The sequence below is a fragment of the Mastigoproctus giganteus genome, chromosome 6 (genome assembly GCF_048544385.1).
Source record: "Mastigoproctus giganteus isolate SK-2022 chromosome 6, ASM4854438v1, whole genome shotgun sequence".
Classification (NCBI taxonomy): Eukaryota; Metazoa; Arthropoda; class Arachnida; order Uropygi; family Thelyphonidae; genus Mastigoproctus; species Mastigoproctus giganteus.
The window spans coordinates 82918035-82933594 of record NC_143580.1 but is presented as its reverse complement, the minus strand read 5'-3'; the positions used below and the strand labels follow the sequence as shown (position 1 = coordinate 82933594).

The window sequence follows — 15560 nt, the reverse complement described above, 5'->3', positions numbered from 1 at the left end:
AACTCACCAAGACTGCTCCCAAGCGTGACGGTTTGATAGGCATTCCTATTCTCAGAAGCCCCAAAACCAGGAATCAGGGTCACACGATGATGAGCCCTATACATACCCCGATGACAAAACCTCTGATCAATCTCTGCAATACCACAGCTACAATGAAATCCACCCTCAGCTCATACCAACTATTGTAACCAACCGTGCTAAAAAGCCAACAAAGAAAATAAATAATGTCCTCGAATCAGCACTCGTGAAGGTCTCGTGTCACCTTACACTCAAGATTTTTTATCAAAATGTTCGTAGTATTCGGAATAAGCTCGAGACACTTGAGCAGATGCTTCTGTCCCAAATGGCTGACGTCATCTGCATGTCTGAAACCTGGCTGGAACCACAACAAGAATCAATTGCCTCTGCCCAAGCTGCTGGTTACAAATCTTTCTTCACCTCCTGCTCTCATACCTGTGGTGGGGGCGTTGCTGTTATCATAAATGCCAGTAGACTTGAGTTCGTACATGTAGTCTCCAGCAAATCCAATCTATTCGAAGCATTGATAGTAACGGTCAAGATCAACTCTTGCTTATTAGATCTCGGTGCAATATATACACCCCCAACCCCCGATGCTCAGACAATCAATGATATTGCATCCTGGCTAATAAATACGCTTCACACATCTGCTATCCACCTCATCTGTGGGGATTTTAACTTACCACCAAATCTCCAACATCTTCATGAGTCACTTATGGCTAAGATTGCACCTAGTGGCCTCAGGATCATAAACGAAGGCCCAACTAGAGGTCTTCATCGCCTGGATCTCATATTATCGTCTGGTTCCTGTAGCGTCGACATTAAACCCGAAACTCACTTTGAATCCGATCATGAACCCATCGTAGTCCTATTGCAGCTCCCAATGCCCAACTTTAATGTCTCCCACTACGTCAAAAGGAAGATCATCATCTCTCCCACCTTCCTACAACCGAACAAATGCCTTTATGCAACAAAATTAATTCCCTGGGAAGTTCTCGAATCAGGAGATCCGGAACTGGCTCTAGACATATTAACTAGATGGTTGCACACTGTTACTATGTTCTCAGCAGCTAAACAGGTCAGTATCTCCGCTAGAACTAATGCTTGGTGGTCTTCGGAGCTAAATTACAGTTTCAAGTGCAAACAGTCCCTCCATAAACAATGGAAACAGTCTGGTACAGCATATGACCGAACTCAGTACTCCAAAGCTAGAGCACTGTTTAATAGACTGAAATCGCAAGCCATTAAAGAATACACTGACAAGACCTTATCCAAAGGCAAAGTGCCATATACCCGTAACTCTGAACCAGATTCCAATTTCAATCCAGTTGAATGGATCAACTATGTAGCCAGATTCCAAGACAACATCACACAACCATATGATTACCAACCAGACCCCATTTCAAGTCCAGATGATGAGCTGTTTTCCATTCAAATCGATCGACAGCAGCTTCGTCAAGCCATCAACTCGCTGCGTCCGTCATGCACCGCTGGCATCGATAATGTCCCACATTTCATTGTAAAGTGCCTCAGTCCATATATCCTTGATCCTCTGCTCTACTTGTTCAACTCCATCCTCTCTCATAGTGTTTCCGGCATCCTGGAGCAAATACAGTCTTGCCCCACTACCTAAAGTTCAACTACCAAGCGAGCCGAAGCACTATAGACCGATTTCCACTGCATCCACGCTCCTAAAGCTACTGGAAAAAGTCCTTCTTCCGCATATAACACGCCATCTTCTTCCACAATCATCAAAACAACTCCATTATGTTCTCCCTAATAGATCAACTGTCTCCAACCTTCTGGCAGTCCAAACGGAAATTTTAAATGCATTTGAGGCCAAATCAGAAATGGCGGTTGTTTATGCCGATATTGAAGCTGCTTTTGATAGCCTCAACATCTCAGCCCTTCTGAATCTCCTAACCAATTTCTTTCGGATCAAAGGTGACGTTTTCGCTTTTCTGCACTCGCTCCTCCGGAACAGAACAGTGTACCTCACTCATCGTAACCTCTGCTATACCCGATCCATCAATGCTGGTGTGCCGCAAGGTGGCGTTTTATCGGGGTTACTTTTTACCGCCCTCCTTATTCCGTTTGTGTGTAACAGAGATGATGTCATTACCTACGCCGACGATATAAAGTTCCTAACGGAAATACCACCATCAGCCGACAGGGGAGTGATCACATCGGAAATCTGTAATAAGATCACAGCTTTCTCTAGCCATCTCAACCATTTCGGTCTCAAACTGAACCCCCAAAAATCCGTTATTATGGTTTTTTCTCTGAAGAAGTGTCCCACATCCATACAACCCTCACTGCAGGGTGCAGTTATTCCAAGTGTTACTAAACACGAAGATCTCGGTGTAACCTTCGACCCAAACCTTAGGTTCAACTGTCACATCAAATGTGTTCTAAGCAAGATCAGCCGAATGCGCTGGATTGCCCGTCAACATCTTCTTCATAACACAGACGCAAGAACCACAATCAGATATCTGGAAACCATTGTGTATCCTACCTTTCTGTATGCCTCTGAAATATGGGCATCCGCAGTACCTTCTCTCATGAAGCCCATCTTCGCCAGTGAATACTGGATATTGAAGTGGGCAACCCACAAACATCGACTCCCCCCTCAGCAGAGGACCACCAGCATGGCCGACCAACTCCAAATCCCGCGGCTGCCTCAAATAATCAGCATGAGGAGAACTGCGACCACAGTCAAAATGCTGGTTGGCAAAATCAACTCCCCTGACTTCTGGGATATATGCCAGTGGCATGTTCCACTTCCGTCCTTACGAGCCACCCCTCTTCTTCAGCTACAACGGAACAGGCTGAAGATCAGTGACAGATTCCTACCTGGACAAGTACTTCCTACAGTACAAGCCCTGCTAATGATCGGAGTTGACCTGCAGAAATTCGCTTCCGATCGCAATTACAGGCGCTCGTTGGCCGAACTTGTTCCCCTTTTGTTTGGCCCCTGATGTCGACTCATACTGATATCTCCATCTGCTATCTCCTATGAGGTGCATAACGGCACGTCGCAGGCAAATCGACGAACTGTCTTCACAAGAAAATGCAATACCGAACAATAATTTGGCACTGTGAAATTTTCTGACTTGTGTGAATATGCTTAAATATGTGCTTTGTACATATGAACGTGCACATACCTTGGTGCACTGTCTGCCTCACAACTATGTACATACTCATATCTATTGAATGGCTAATGCTACGTTTTTAATTGTTATGTAATATTTTATACTGCACAAATTTTTATACTGTACATATTTTTATATTACCCTATATCATTGTCAAGCCCCTGGCCTCCTGGCTGTGGCGGGCACATTATTGTATCTTTACTGTACAATAAAGATTTTCTTCTTATATCTGTCATAGGCTTCCATGTCACCCATTGATTTGTATGTATCCCATGCATTTTTCTTCTCTGCCATATGTCTCATTAGTTCATCTGACATCCATTTAGGCCTATACCTTGAAAATATTTCTTAGATGGTATGTAAAGCCTAGTAGCTTCCAAGATTAATTCTTTGAATGCTTCCCATTTTCAATTTTCTGTTGGTTACATCATCAGTTGGTCCCACTGTATAGAATTTAAATACTGTCTCAGACCATCGTAGTTGTCTTTACAAAAGCAAAAACCCTTCCCTTTATCCCTAATGGTAGTTACCTCTTTGAGTAAATCCCACTTCAGCACACTGTGATCACTGCCAGCTAGTGGTTCCTTTATCTGCAAATTCTTAATGCATGAAGAATCACTACTGATAATCAGATCAAGAGTATTGCTCCCTCTAGTTGCCACCCAAACATGCTGATGTAGAAAACAATCATCCAATAAATCCACAAAAGCCTTGCTAGTGTGTGAGTGACCAACCCACAAATTCCAGTCAATATCTTGGAAATTAAAATCCCCCATTATAGGACTCTATGATTTACTGGCCCACTCTATTTCCTTGTACAGTTTCTTATTATACTCATCAGTGTCATTAGGCCTATAGCACACTCCTATTCTCAATTTTGATCTCCCAAGGCTTATGTCACACCAAACTGACTCGACAATGCAGTGTCCAGCGATATCGACTGGCTTCACTTTCTTGGATTTTATGTGTTTCTTAACTAATAGCATAACCCCTCCTCCCTTCCTATCCTGTCTATCCTTTCTGTACACATTGTACTCCCCAAATTTCAGTTCTGCATTCCTTATATCTGTGTGACACCACGTCTCTGATTTCCCAACAATATCTGCCTTTGATGTTTTGAGCAATATCAAATTCATCAAATTTATTTACCAAACTCCTAGCATTGGTGTACACGCAAGTATACATGCACCTGTTCCTATTCTCAGCTACCCTAACAGAACCCATGTGTTTACTTGTACTGCAATAACTCCCAGTAGTCTCTGAAGTACATGGCATCTTGTTTTCCAGGCTGCTACTCATTCCAATAGAAGCAGTGCAAGAATCACTTTCACCTCTGCCAGCGGCTACTGTTAATCTATTAGTCCATGTATCCCCCCCCCAAAGAAGCAGTTTTCCAACCCACCTAACACTGCCTCGATAACATCAGCAAATATTCTTGCACCCTTTCTATTTAAGTGTATCCCATCCCTGTAGAAGTAGTCTCTCCTGTTAACAAGCACAGACTAGGCTGAGAAAAATTCTACCCCTTGTGCCTTGCACAATCTCTCCAGGGCCGAGGTTAATCATCATAACTGCCGTATTTCTGGGAGAGAAAAGCAACAAGAAGTCTGGAACATGAATGGGATACCCAATGTCAATGTTTGGTGTGGCTTGGAAAAAGCACTCATAATTGATCCCTTCTTTTTTTGAAGAAAGAAGTGATTAATGGTGATAGTTATCTTACAAAGCTACGCAATTCTTTTTAATTCTTGAACCAGCATAATTAAGTATTGAGTCAATGTGGTTTTTCAGCAAGATGGAGCACCTTACCACTTCAGTCAGAAGTTTGAAAAGTTTTAAACTTATCTTCCCAAACAGATGGGTTGACAGAGTTGGCTACCTGCTTGGCCAACTTGCTCACTGATTTATCGCCATTTGACTTTTTTGCATGGGGCATATTAAAAGTGTAGCTTACTCATCAAAACTTCACTCTTTAAATGACTTTCTTTTCCTACTAGGACCACAAATACAATTAATGCCATAACTGAAACAACTTGAGAATGTTTTTATGGAATTGCAGAATTGTACTACACTTTGTATCAATCATGATGAAAGCTATGTTGAATCTTAATAATCTTATGAGTACATACCCTAAAACAACTAGAATAAATTACCTTCTCATTTTACATTGTTTTTATCTCATACAGAACCTAAGTTATTACAGTTTTAAAATGCACAAGGATTTTATGGACACTGTATTTTTATGCTGATCTACTTTAGTTACTTTACTGTATTTATTAATTTTTCTATGTGGGCATAAATAACTTATTGTGAATTGCTGTATTTAACATACATCAGTGGTTTTCAACCTTTTTTAATAATGGCACCTCCAAGTAATTTATTTTATTTTGCAGCACCAGTACTCAATTTTCTGCATGTTATATCTTCTCTCTCTGTATATATATAATTATAAAAATTACATTTCGTAATACAAATTATATATATACAGTATATAATTTTATTCTTTATATAGAGTTACTAAGTAAACATCAATTAGAGATCACCACAAAATGAAAAAGATACTGTACACCTTTCTATAATGAAATAAACATATAAATTAAAAAATAATAATAAATTTAAGTAACTTAAGCCCAAATTACATGGCACCCCTGGTATGTTGTTGCGGCACCCTAATGTGCCGCGGCACCCCAGTTGAAAACCACTGACATATACTTACAATTATGAAATAAGTACATACCAGTAATCTGTCATGTTCACATTTCCCACCAGGCCAGCAATAGAACATATTGCTACAACATGACCACGAGACATTTCTAGCATTCGAGGTAAGAACTGTCGTATCATCTGTGCAGAGAATAATTAATTTTAATATTGTATAACATTATCAGCATGAAAAAAAAGATAATCACATAATTATATAATGCTGAAAGAAACGGCACAACTTTGTTAATTTCTGCATTTTTCTAAACAATACCAGTTTTCTTTTTTTTTTTTTTTTTTAGGTAAGACTCACCACAGAAATCAACTATCATTTGCAAACAACATCCATTTGGCAGTACAGATTCTCCAATGCAGCCCAATTCATTGTTCAGTCAACAGTAAACCTATAATATATGTATTGTGTAGTATTTGTATTGGTACAACAGCTGGGCTAATTTAGAGTGGTTCAACTTACCTTAGTAGTTCAATTTAGCTATAACACTAATATATCAGAGCAACAACTAAACTGGGCAGGGCTGTATGTAACATGGGGCCAAGGGGGGGGGGCACTTGCCTTGGTAACATCAAAAACAGAAATAATAATATCACACACACAATTGAAATAATTTCCCCATAACCTGAAGTTTGTTATATACTGATGTAAAATGATTATGCATTTCGTTGATATGAAAATAAATTAAAGAAAATACTATTTAGACATTTATTTAAAAAAAAAATTAAATAAAAAATAAGCACAAATGCAATGCAGGCCTTATGAATGCCTTTTCACTGTGACCAATATTTGAAATTAACATTACATAATAAGATTGGGAAAAAAACAGATCAGCAGCAAAGAAGGATTGTGACACCATTAGGTCTTCTATAACATATTAGTATTTTGTTGGCTTGCCATGAACTTTAATTACCACTTTGCACCTGTCTGACATGGAGCTTGACATTTTTGCTGCTTGATTCATGGTACCAGACATGAATAACAGTTTCTCACAATGTTATCTTGCTTGATGGCTTTTTAGCAGCAATTTTCTGTCCCATAATGCTCGAGAAGTTTTCAATTGGGTTTAAATCAGGACTAATTCTTGGCCATAAGGATTGGATATTGCAGTCATGCATGCCTAAAGTAAACATTTGGACTCATTCCCATAATAAAAAGTAACTGCCTGTCCCAAAACGTGAAGCTCCACAAGCTGTCTGAAATTGATTTATTAAATCCCTTTCTTCACAAAGACATCCTCAGCATCATTACAAATGTCACCAATTACCTCAGGGGCTCGCATCTGGTGAGTATAGGCTGGTTTGGTCTCTCTCTCTCTCTCTCTCTCTCTCTCTCTCTCTCTCTCTCTCTCTCTCTCTCTCTCTCTCTCAGGAATGTTTTTTTTTTTTTTGGCTGGTGCAGCATAAGCCTCAGGCTTCCTTGCACCATATGGCTAATAATATTTATATAAAAAAAAAAGTAGTCTTGTGATACTAACCATACAGTTGTTGTTATTTGGTTTTTAGGAGCATTAGCAACTAAGGCCATATTGCTCCGGGGATATGTGGTGGTCATTCCCTGACCTTTCTGCATCCTCCGTATTTGGTGGTCATGGGCTCGAACCCTGGTCTAATCAAGAAGCGTGTGCTCCACACTGCTGCTCCTGCCCACCTGGCTACGAAGGCACCCTAAACATACAGGTTTAACTTAAATCAGGGTGTTATTTGGTCTGCTGTACCTGATTGGGAGTCTGAGATGCTCAAGCAAGAATGTTCATTAATTGTAGGATAATGGTAAAGAAGTCATGGAGTCATGCTATTTGTGAGTGTATGAGAAAGAGAGTCCGAATTCTACTTAGATTAAAGTGACCATTTTTTTCTTGGTCATGCATGCCTAAAAGGATGGAGACACCATTTTTTAAATGATACACTTTTTTTTACAATTATTTTATTTGTACATATCTAATTTACAAATGCGGATTTTTACACCATTTAACTAGGTGTGTTAATTAACAGGCAGAGTAATATTTTTCCAAGGAATGTACCTTCTTCAATATACCAGGATTTGCTATCAGTTTCTCACTGAATGCCTCACATGATAAGCAAATATGCTCTACTAATGCTAATATTTGTTTCAACTGCTATAATAGCTCATATCTCCTCCTTTAGTTAAGATTTCTCTTCAGTTCAAATATAAGTTCATATTAGAGAATATTCTTTCAATAAATTTATTGCTGACAGGTGCACATGTGCAGACCAACAATGTTCTTCATATTGGCATGCAGCACATTATTTTTTTCAAATAAAGGCACACTTTGCACCATTTCTTAGCAAGGGCTGTAGAATTAAACCATTCACATTCTCTTCTAATAAACAGGTTAGTTTATTGGAAGAGATAAGTAATAAGTAAATTCTTCAAAAAGCTCACCACAACTGATATTTTGAACTTGACACTTTGATGATAATATACTAATTCCTTTATAAAAATGTTTTCTGAAAGGAACCTGATTCAGAAGAAAGCAGCTCAAGTCTGATAAATCTTCATTGTTTTTATTCCAAGTCCTCAAATAGGATAGAGCTGTATCATAAAATTCTCTTGATGTTTTAAAATAATGATGGTGAAATTGTTATTTTGCCATCATTCATTAAATCTGTTATTAGCCTCTTCACCACATGTGGGATAACATTTCATCATGTTTTTTTTTCCAGTTGACAACACAGTTCTTACAACTAATGCTGGTTCAGTTATCATTGCCTTCAAGCATCTTAATGGTTTTGTGGAAAAGCAAAGCTTGTGATTGGTTTGGTTTGGTTTTTTTTTTTTTTTTTTGGAGCATTAGCAACTAAGGCCATATTGCTCCGGGATATACGGTGGTCATTCCCTGACCTTTCCGCATCCTCCATATTTGGTGGTGACGGGCTCGAACCCCGGTCTAATCAAGAAGCGTGTGCTATGCACTGCTGCTCCTTCCCACCTGGCTACGGAGGCGCCCACAAACCTTGTGAGCAAGCAAAGCTAATCCATAACTCTGCTTCACTATTTTCAAAAAATTGTTTCAGTGGTTTTGGACATTGTTTTTTTGACAAAGGATTTTAGTGTAGAATAAAGTTTAAGTATCTTTTCTAAGGATGGAAGCAATGACAACCACCTCACATTAGAATAACTTAGTTAAGAAAAGGAGGAATTACCTCTATGATAGGTAATTCTTGTAGAACACTTCTGCGCTGATACTCTCCATTGATGTATCAATCATACAAATAGTTTACATATTCTTCACACTCGCAGACAAAATCAATGATCAAATGCACCCCGGAATTGTAGGCCTGCGGACCCCAAAATACATTGAATCACTAACCATAATCTTTGAGTGAGAGAAGACAATAAGTCTGTACTTTAAAAACAAATTAAATTCTTTGAAACCAATTTACATAATGAATCCTTTTTTTAACACTTTAAAAACAAATATTAAAACATAAAAAACATTAAGAATCCTCTGAGACATTAAGAAACTAAAAGAATTTTGTTACTTCCCTCAAGCAGATGGGGCTTTTCAACTCCAGGCATGATCACAGGAAAGTGAAACAGCAAGCATTGCGACGAAATTTATAGCACAGAGATTAGTTGCAATCTTGGTGCATGCGTGTGAAGGATCATGCATTTGAGATGGGGTAGGGGCGACGTACATGGACTGAATTTTGATGCAATTTTATTTCAAGCATCTCCGCAATTAATAATTTGGTGTAATCATGTTGAATGCTAGGTATTTTTGCTTCATTGAATAGAAAGGCATGGCCTTCACTGATCACATGGAATGCAAGTTCTGAAGCCGAGGAGCAGGATGAAAGGACAGACATCAAAAGTTGCTTCATTCTTGTATTGAGTGAACAGCAAGTAGATCCTGGCATGAAGAGTTGCAATCCTTGCAAGATACATTGTAAACTAAATCATTTAACTGGAATGTGGTAGAGGATTATGTCCAGGACTTCTTTACTCTGATTTTCCACGCCCCTGAAAAAAAAACACATGAAGTGCCTCATTCAATACCACCAAACACACAGTGTCCATTCACTCTTTTACCTCTTTCATACTTCCTTTTGCCAAACGTACTCTCATCAATTTCAACAATAGCATCCACCCTGCCTATCATACTCCTTTCTTGCAAACATAAATCCACACAAACCTCTCTAAAAAAACTCCTCCAGTCACTCACATTGGTTTGACTAACACGCATCTCATGAAAAACAAATTCACACGGTACCATCTCAACCCCAAAAATAGGTGAGAAGAAGCACCTTAATCACACTTAATTTACTTTCAGAAACCACAATCCTTTGTGTACAGATCTTTTAATGCGATGAGGATTGGCCCCTTTCTTTCTATACACCCACTCAAATCCATCCGTACAGTCCTTTCGCTCGACCAATTTCATCAGACATCCACACTGATAATACTTATACTCAGAGGCAATAAATTTCGCAACCAGTCAATCATAGTCTTATATCCATCCTTTTCCAACCCATACAACAATTTCGTATTCATATATTCCATTGGGACTGAACAAGAGAAAAAAAAAAAAACAACAAAAAAATAATAATAACAATTAAAAATAAGAAAGAGAATATGTGATGACAGCACACAGTAGCAAAAAAAAAAAAAAAAAACAAGGGTTACCACAACGATGCAGCACGACAGCCAGAACAAGGTAAACCCAGCAGCAAACCAAATATTTACAAACAAACAATATCGAAACCAAGAAAACAATAATTTCACATTTATTGCTATAATCTCAAACAACCACGTACTCTCATGTGAAATCCACCTGTCTATCACAGCAGTGAGTGGGAGGTCCTTTCACATGTCAATCACCGCCATCTTCCTCACTTTCATCGCATTACCCAGAGGTGCACACTATTCTGGAGTATAGCCCTTTCTTCTCCTTAGTTAACAGCTTTGTACACACTTTAAAATGTATTAAATGGTAGAAAAATAAAGGAAATATGGCAACAAATTTAGTTTGTTAAAAGAATAATAATAATAAATAATTCTTGCAATATCACATTTAAAACAACTCTACTTAAACATACCCAAAAGTGAGCCAGTGTATTAACTTCTAGTGTTCTTTTGATCTGATCATCAGTGAGCTGTAACATAGGCTGACCTGCCAATATTCCTGCATTGTTTATCAAGACTGTTACATCTCCAACTTCCTGCTGGATTCTTTGACCGACATGTCTTACATGGCTTGCACTGCTGATGTCACATTGGTATGCATAAGCTTCACAACCTTTTTGACGTATCTGTGCTGCAACATTTTCATTATTTCTCTGAAAATTATTTTTAATATTATTTTATTAATTTATTTTATTTAGGGTCTGTGTGCCCTGTGAGTGAGAAGTCTATATATATAAATAAATAAATAAATATTTAGAAAAAAATTTACCATTTGAAAGAATTATTTCAATAAATGGAATAGAGTACATACTCAAGTACTGCATTCAGAAAGGAACCGATTTTTTTTTTTTTTTTTTTTTTACATCTCCAATCTTGTCTTACTGTGATAAGATAACCAGCATATGTGCATTTTCAAATTTACATCTTCACAGTTACAGATCTAAATTGTTTATAAACTATGCACTAAGAAACTTAGAGAGGAAACCACATGTAATTATAAATGGTACCATGAAATAAATTCCTATATACAGTTAATCTATAATTAAAAACACGGTTCAACTTATTAATGCTTAGAATAGCAGACAGTTCCACTTCCTTGTATATATATATGATTCAAGTTATTTTGTTGGAAAAGACTCACTAGTCCCTTGCTAAGTTTTTGACGCCCTGTTAAAAAAAATTAGCTTGATAAAATTTAACAGACTATTTAAATTGGGGATGACCCTGAAATTCTTCTCGAGCAAGCCTCTTATTAATAAATTCGCAGAACACCGCTGGATTCGAGGAAGTTAATCTGTTGAAGGGAACCATCCTTTCCATGCATATTAGTGTATTAAGATCCCCTACAAATACAAATCAACGTGCGCCTTTCTAGCAATCTCGCTGTTCCAGAGAAACGGAGTTGGTAATAGCAGTAATAATAACAAGTGCAAACCTCTGGCCGTACAAGAGACCTCTACACACAAGTTGTACTAGGATTGCACCATAAGAACAGACAAGATGATCCTGCAGAACAGATCGTACAGGGTTTGCTTTAGAGTAAGGCAGAGTAGGCACTGGCCTAGGGGTGCCGAGGTTTAGGGGGCACCAATGGCACAACCTTGGCACAAATTGATAAAATTAATCATTCAAAAAAATAAATCTTCACATTGGCAGGAGGGGGCGCCATCAGTAGATGTGGCCTAGGGGATCCATATACCCTTGATCCAACCTCAATGACAAGAAAGGAAGAAAACCTATAAGGAGTCCCAGAAAGACACAATCCTGAACACATGTACAATAATCAGATAGTTCCTCAACCAATAATAATAGTAACCAGACATAATAACCACCCCACACACCTAGTACCAGTACCCATTGTGGAAGGATGGAAGAAAAAAAAAAAAAAAAAAAAAAACCATACATTGAAGGAAGAGATAATAACAAAAAAATTCTTCAAGCTGTCTATGTACCCTATATTCATTTCGTTCAAAGAATCAAGAATATGTATTAGCTATAGAATAGGCTTTAGCTATACATGTAGGCTTTAGCCATAAAATTGCCTTAGAATATGTATTTACAATATTATAATTATTATTATTAGTAGTAATGGCATATGATGCAAGAAAGCAAGCTTATAAATAAATAAATAAATAAATTTTCTGTTTATACTCCGGGATGACCACACGGTCAGAGGAGCTCACAAGGTAGAGAGAATACAAGAAACAGCACTGCATTCAGAAGTCACGGGCTTGAACCCAGGTCACTCAAGGCACATGTACTTATGCACCTGTGCACCTGACCACTCGGCTACAGCAGCCTCTTAGTATCAGCCAAAAACATTCCCACATCACTTGTCCATCCCCTCCAATAATTTGTTTAGTTCTTCCTTGAATTTATTAAAACTACTCACATCCACATCCAATAGATGGATGTTTGTTCCAACAATCAACCACCTGCTGGCTGAAGGCTAACCTCCGTACATCTATCGGGTAACCATCTCTCCTCAATTTAACTTATGCTCCTTCAAGTGTGCAATTTTAGCAAGACAAAGAATGCCATCAAAATTCAGATTACTCAATCCATTTAACACAGGTCTGCAGATCTATATACCGTACAAGATGCAGCCTAACCATGGCCTTGTACAAAGAGACAATCACCTCCTTATCCCTGCTAGCAAAGTTTCTGTATATCAGTGACAAAACTCCATGAGGTGTCCTGGCAGCCTGTTTGCACTAATCAGAGAACTTTATATCTGACTGCACAATTACCCCATGTTTTTTCATTTTCCACTACACTGAAATGACAGAATTCATGGGATACCTGGTTCCTGGGCAATATGACCCGGTCACCCACTCTCACTAGTGGATGAACCTACCACTTGGCAGGTATATAGGTACACTGCATCACTGCATTCACATAGTAGACAGTAATTCAATGTCAGTATGGATACACGTCGTGAGTTAGCTGACTTCGAAAGAGGGATGATAGTGGGTGCCCAACGCATGGGTCACTCTATTGCGCAAGTGGTACAGATATTGCACTATCCCTGTTCAACAATATCAAGAGTGTATCGGGAATATGCCATTTCCAGAAAAACATCTCATTGTGGACAGCACTATGAGTGGAGAAAGGTGGTGGATGAATGTGGCCGTCGATATCTGTCTCACATTGTTTCAGCCACTCGGAGAGTGACAGCAACACAAAATCACCACCAACTTCAATGAGGGAGGTGCCAGAAATGTCTCCACCAAGATCATCAGGCAATCATTAGCTGTAATAGGTTATTGGAGCCACCAACCCACCAGAGTCCCATTGCTAACACTATGACACAGGACTCTAAGCCTCAACTGGGCGAAAGAACATCGGCACTGGACCTTGGATGATTGATCTCCTGGTCTAATGAGTCCCATTTCCAGTTATTTCGAGTGGTGGGGACGTATCTGGCAGAAACCGCAAGAAGCTATGCACATATTATGATAACAAGAACTGTTCAGGTAGGTGGATGGTCAGTAATGGGCTGGGGCATGTTCAACTGGCACAATTCACAATGTGATTGTCGAACAGGCTTTACCAATGCGAACTTTTTAATACTAAGTTTACTGTCTCGAAGCAGTAACAGTAAAGTGATCAGATCCTAGGTATTCCAATGTGAGACATATGGGGGATTCAACTCCCACTAGAAATAATATACACATTTTTTTTTTTTTTTTATATAAAAAATATTCACATACAAAATATAAATTAAATACATACACTTCTTTGAACTAAACTTATAAAATAAAATTTCACACTTCCTAAAAAAAAAACAAATATACCCTGTTTGTTTCTTTTTTCTTCTTCTTCTTCTTCCACGGAAAGGCTGAAATTCCGTATACGGTTCCCTTCGTGTTATGCTGAGTAACGAACAGAAGGTTGCATGAAGGGCATGAACTGAGAAAAATATAGTTGTAATTAGAAGGAGAAAAAAAAAAAAAAAAAAACACTTATTGGAGGTGTCATGTTTTAATCGATTTTCATTTTTTTAAAAACAGGTGAGGTTTTTCCCTCTGAAATAATAAAAGTAATTAAATAATATAATTAATATATTTTTACACTGAGTAAATTTTTCTTAATAATTCTTCATTATTTGCTATTTCTTCGTAAACTTCTTCGTAAGAATTATCAAAATTGCACTTAACTTGTAGTATTGCTTTCAGCGTTTCTACAGAAAGTTGTGTTTTTGTTCATGTCCACAGCTTACTCCTACCGAAAACACTCTTTCCGTTATACTATTGGTTCCCAGCAAACATAATGCAAATGATTTGCATTGTTTGCCATTAAGTATGGAGGCTACATATCCAATCCGGGCCAGTTTGCAATGCAGGGCAAACGATTGAAATCTGGGACATCTGGTCACTTTAGATAACAGTGTGAAATAACATAAAATAATGGCAAAGACTCTGACTTTTACCAAAGAAAATTGGTAAATCCTAGGGTTTATCAGATTTCAAAGTTTTACAATAACATATACGCCAATGAGCCAAACCATTATTACCACCTACCTAACATGATGTTGGTCCTCCACGTGCAGCCAAAACAGCTTGTACTCGACGAGGCATGGACAATACAAGATTTCTAAATGTGTCTTGTGGTATTTGGTACCAACATGTAACCAACAGATCCTTTAACTTTTGTAAGGTCTGTGGCTGAGACACCGCAGATCGGAGTTGCTGTTCCAACACAAACCACAGATGTTTGATGGGATTGATGTCTGGGGAATTTGGAGGCCAGGGCAATACCTGGAAGTCTTCCTCATATTCCATGAACTAGTCTTGAACAATCCGGGCAATGTGGCATGGCACATTATCCTGCTGAAAGATGGCACTGCCAGAGGAGAAGACAGTTGCCATGAAAGGGTGTACCTGGTCAGCAATGATGTTTAAGTGTGTGTTGGGTTGCCTAAGCGGAGCCCGGTGTTTCCCCCATTAGCCGCTTCATTTCTTCTAATATGGCATCTCACTTCTGGCAATGATGTTTAGGTAGGTGGTAGATGTCAGAGTGCCTGG

At 38.5% G+C, this 15560-nt stretch overlaps 1 protein-coding gene across 1 annotated transcript in view; it reads right to left on the bottom strand.

Annotated features, from left to right (window-relative positions):
- LOC150084442 (epidermal retinol dehydrogenase 2-like) overlaps nt 1–15560 on the bottom strand; it is a 71152-nt gene that overhangs the window by 37068 nt on the left and 18524 nt on the right. Inside the window, exons 2-3 of the mRNA XM_090376233.1 lie at nt 10947–11186; nt 5908–6014 (exon numbers count right to left, since the gene is read on the bottom strand). Of these exons, the coding sequence (XP_090232359.1) occupies nt 5908–6014; nt 10947–11186 (347 nt within the window). The remainder of the gene's footprint in view (nt 1–5907; nt 6015–10946; nt 11187–15560) is intronic.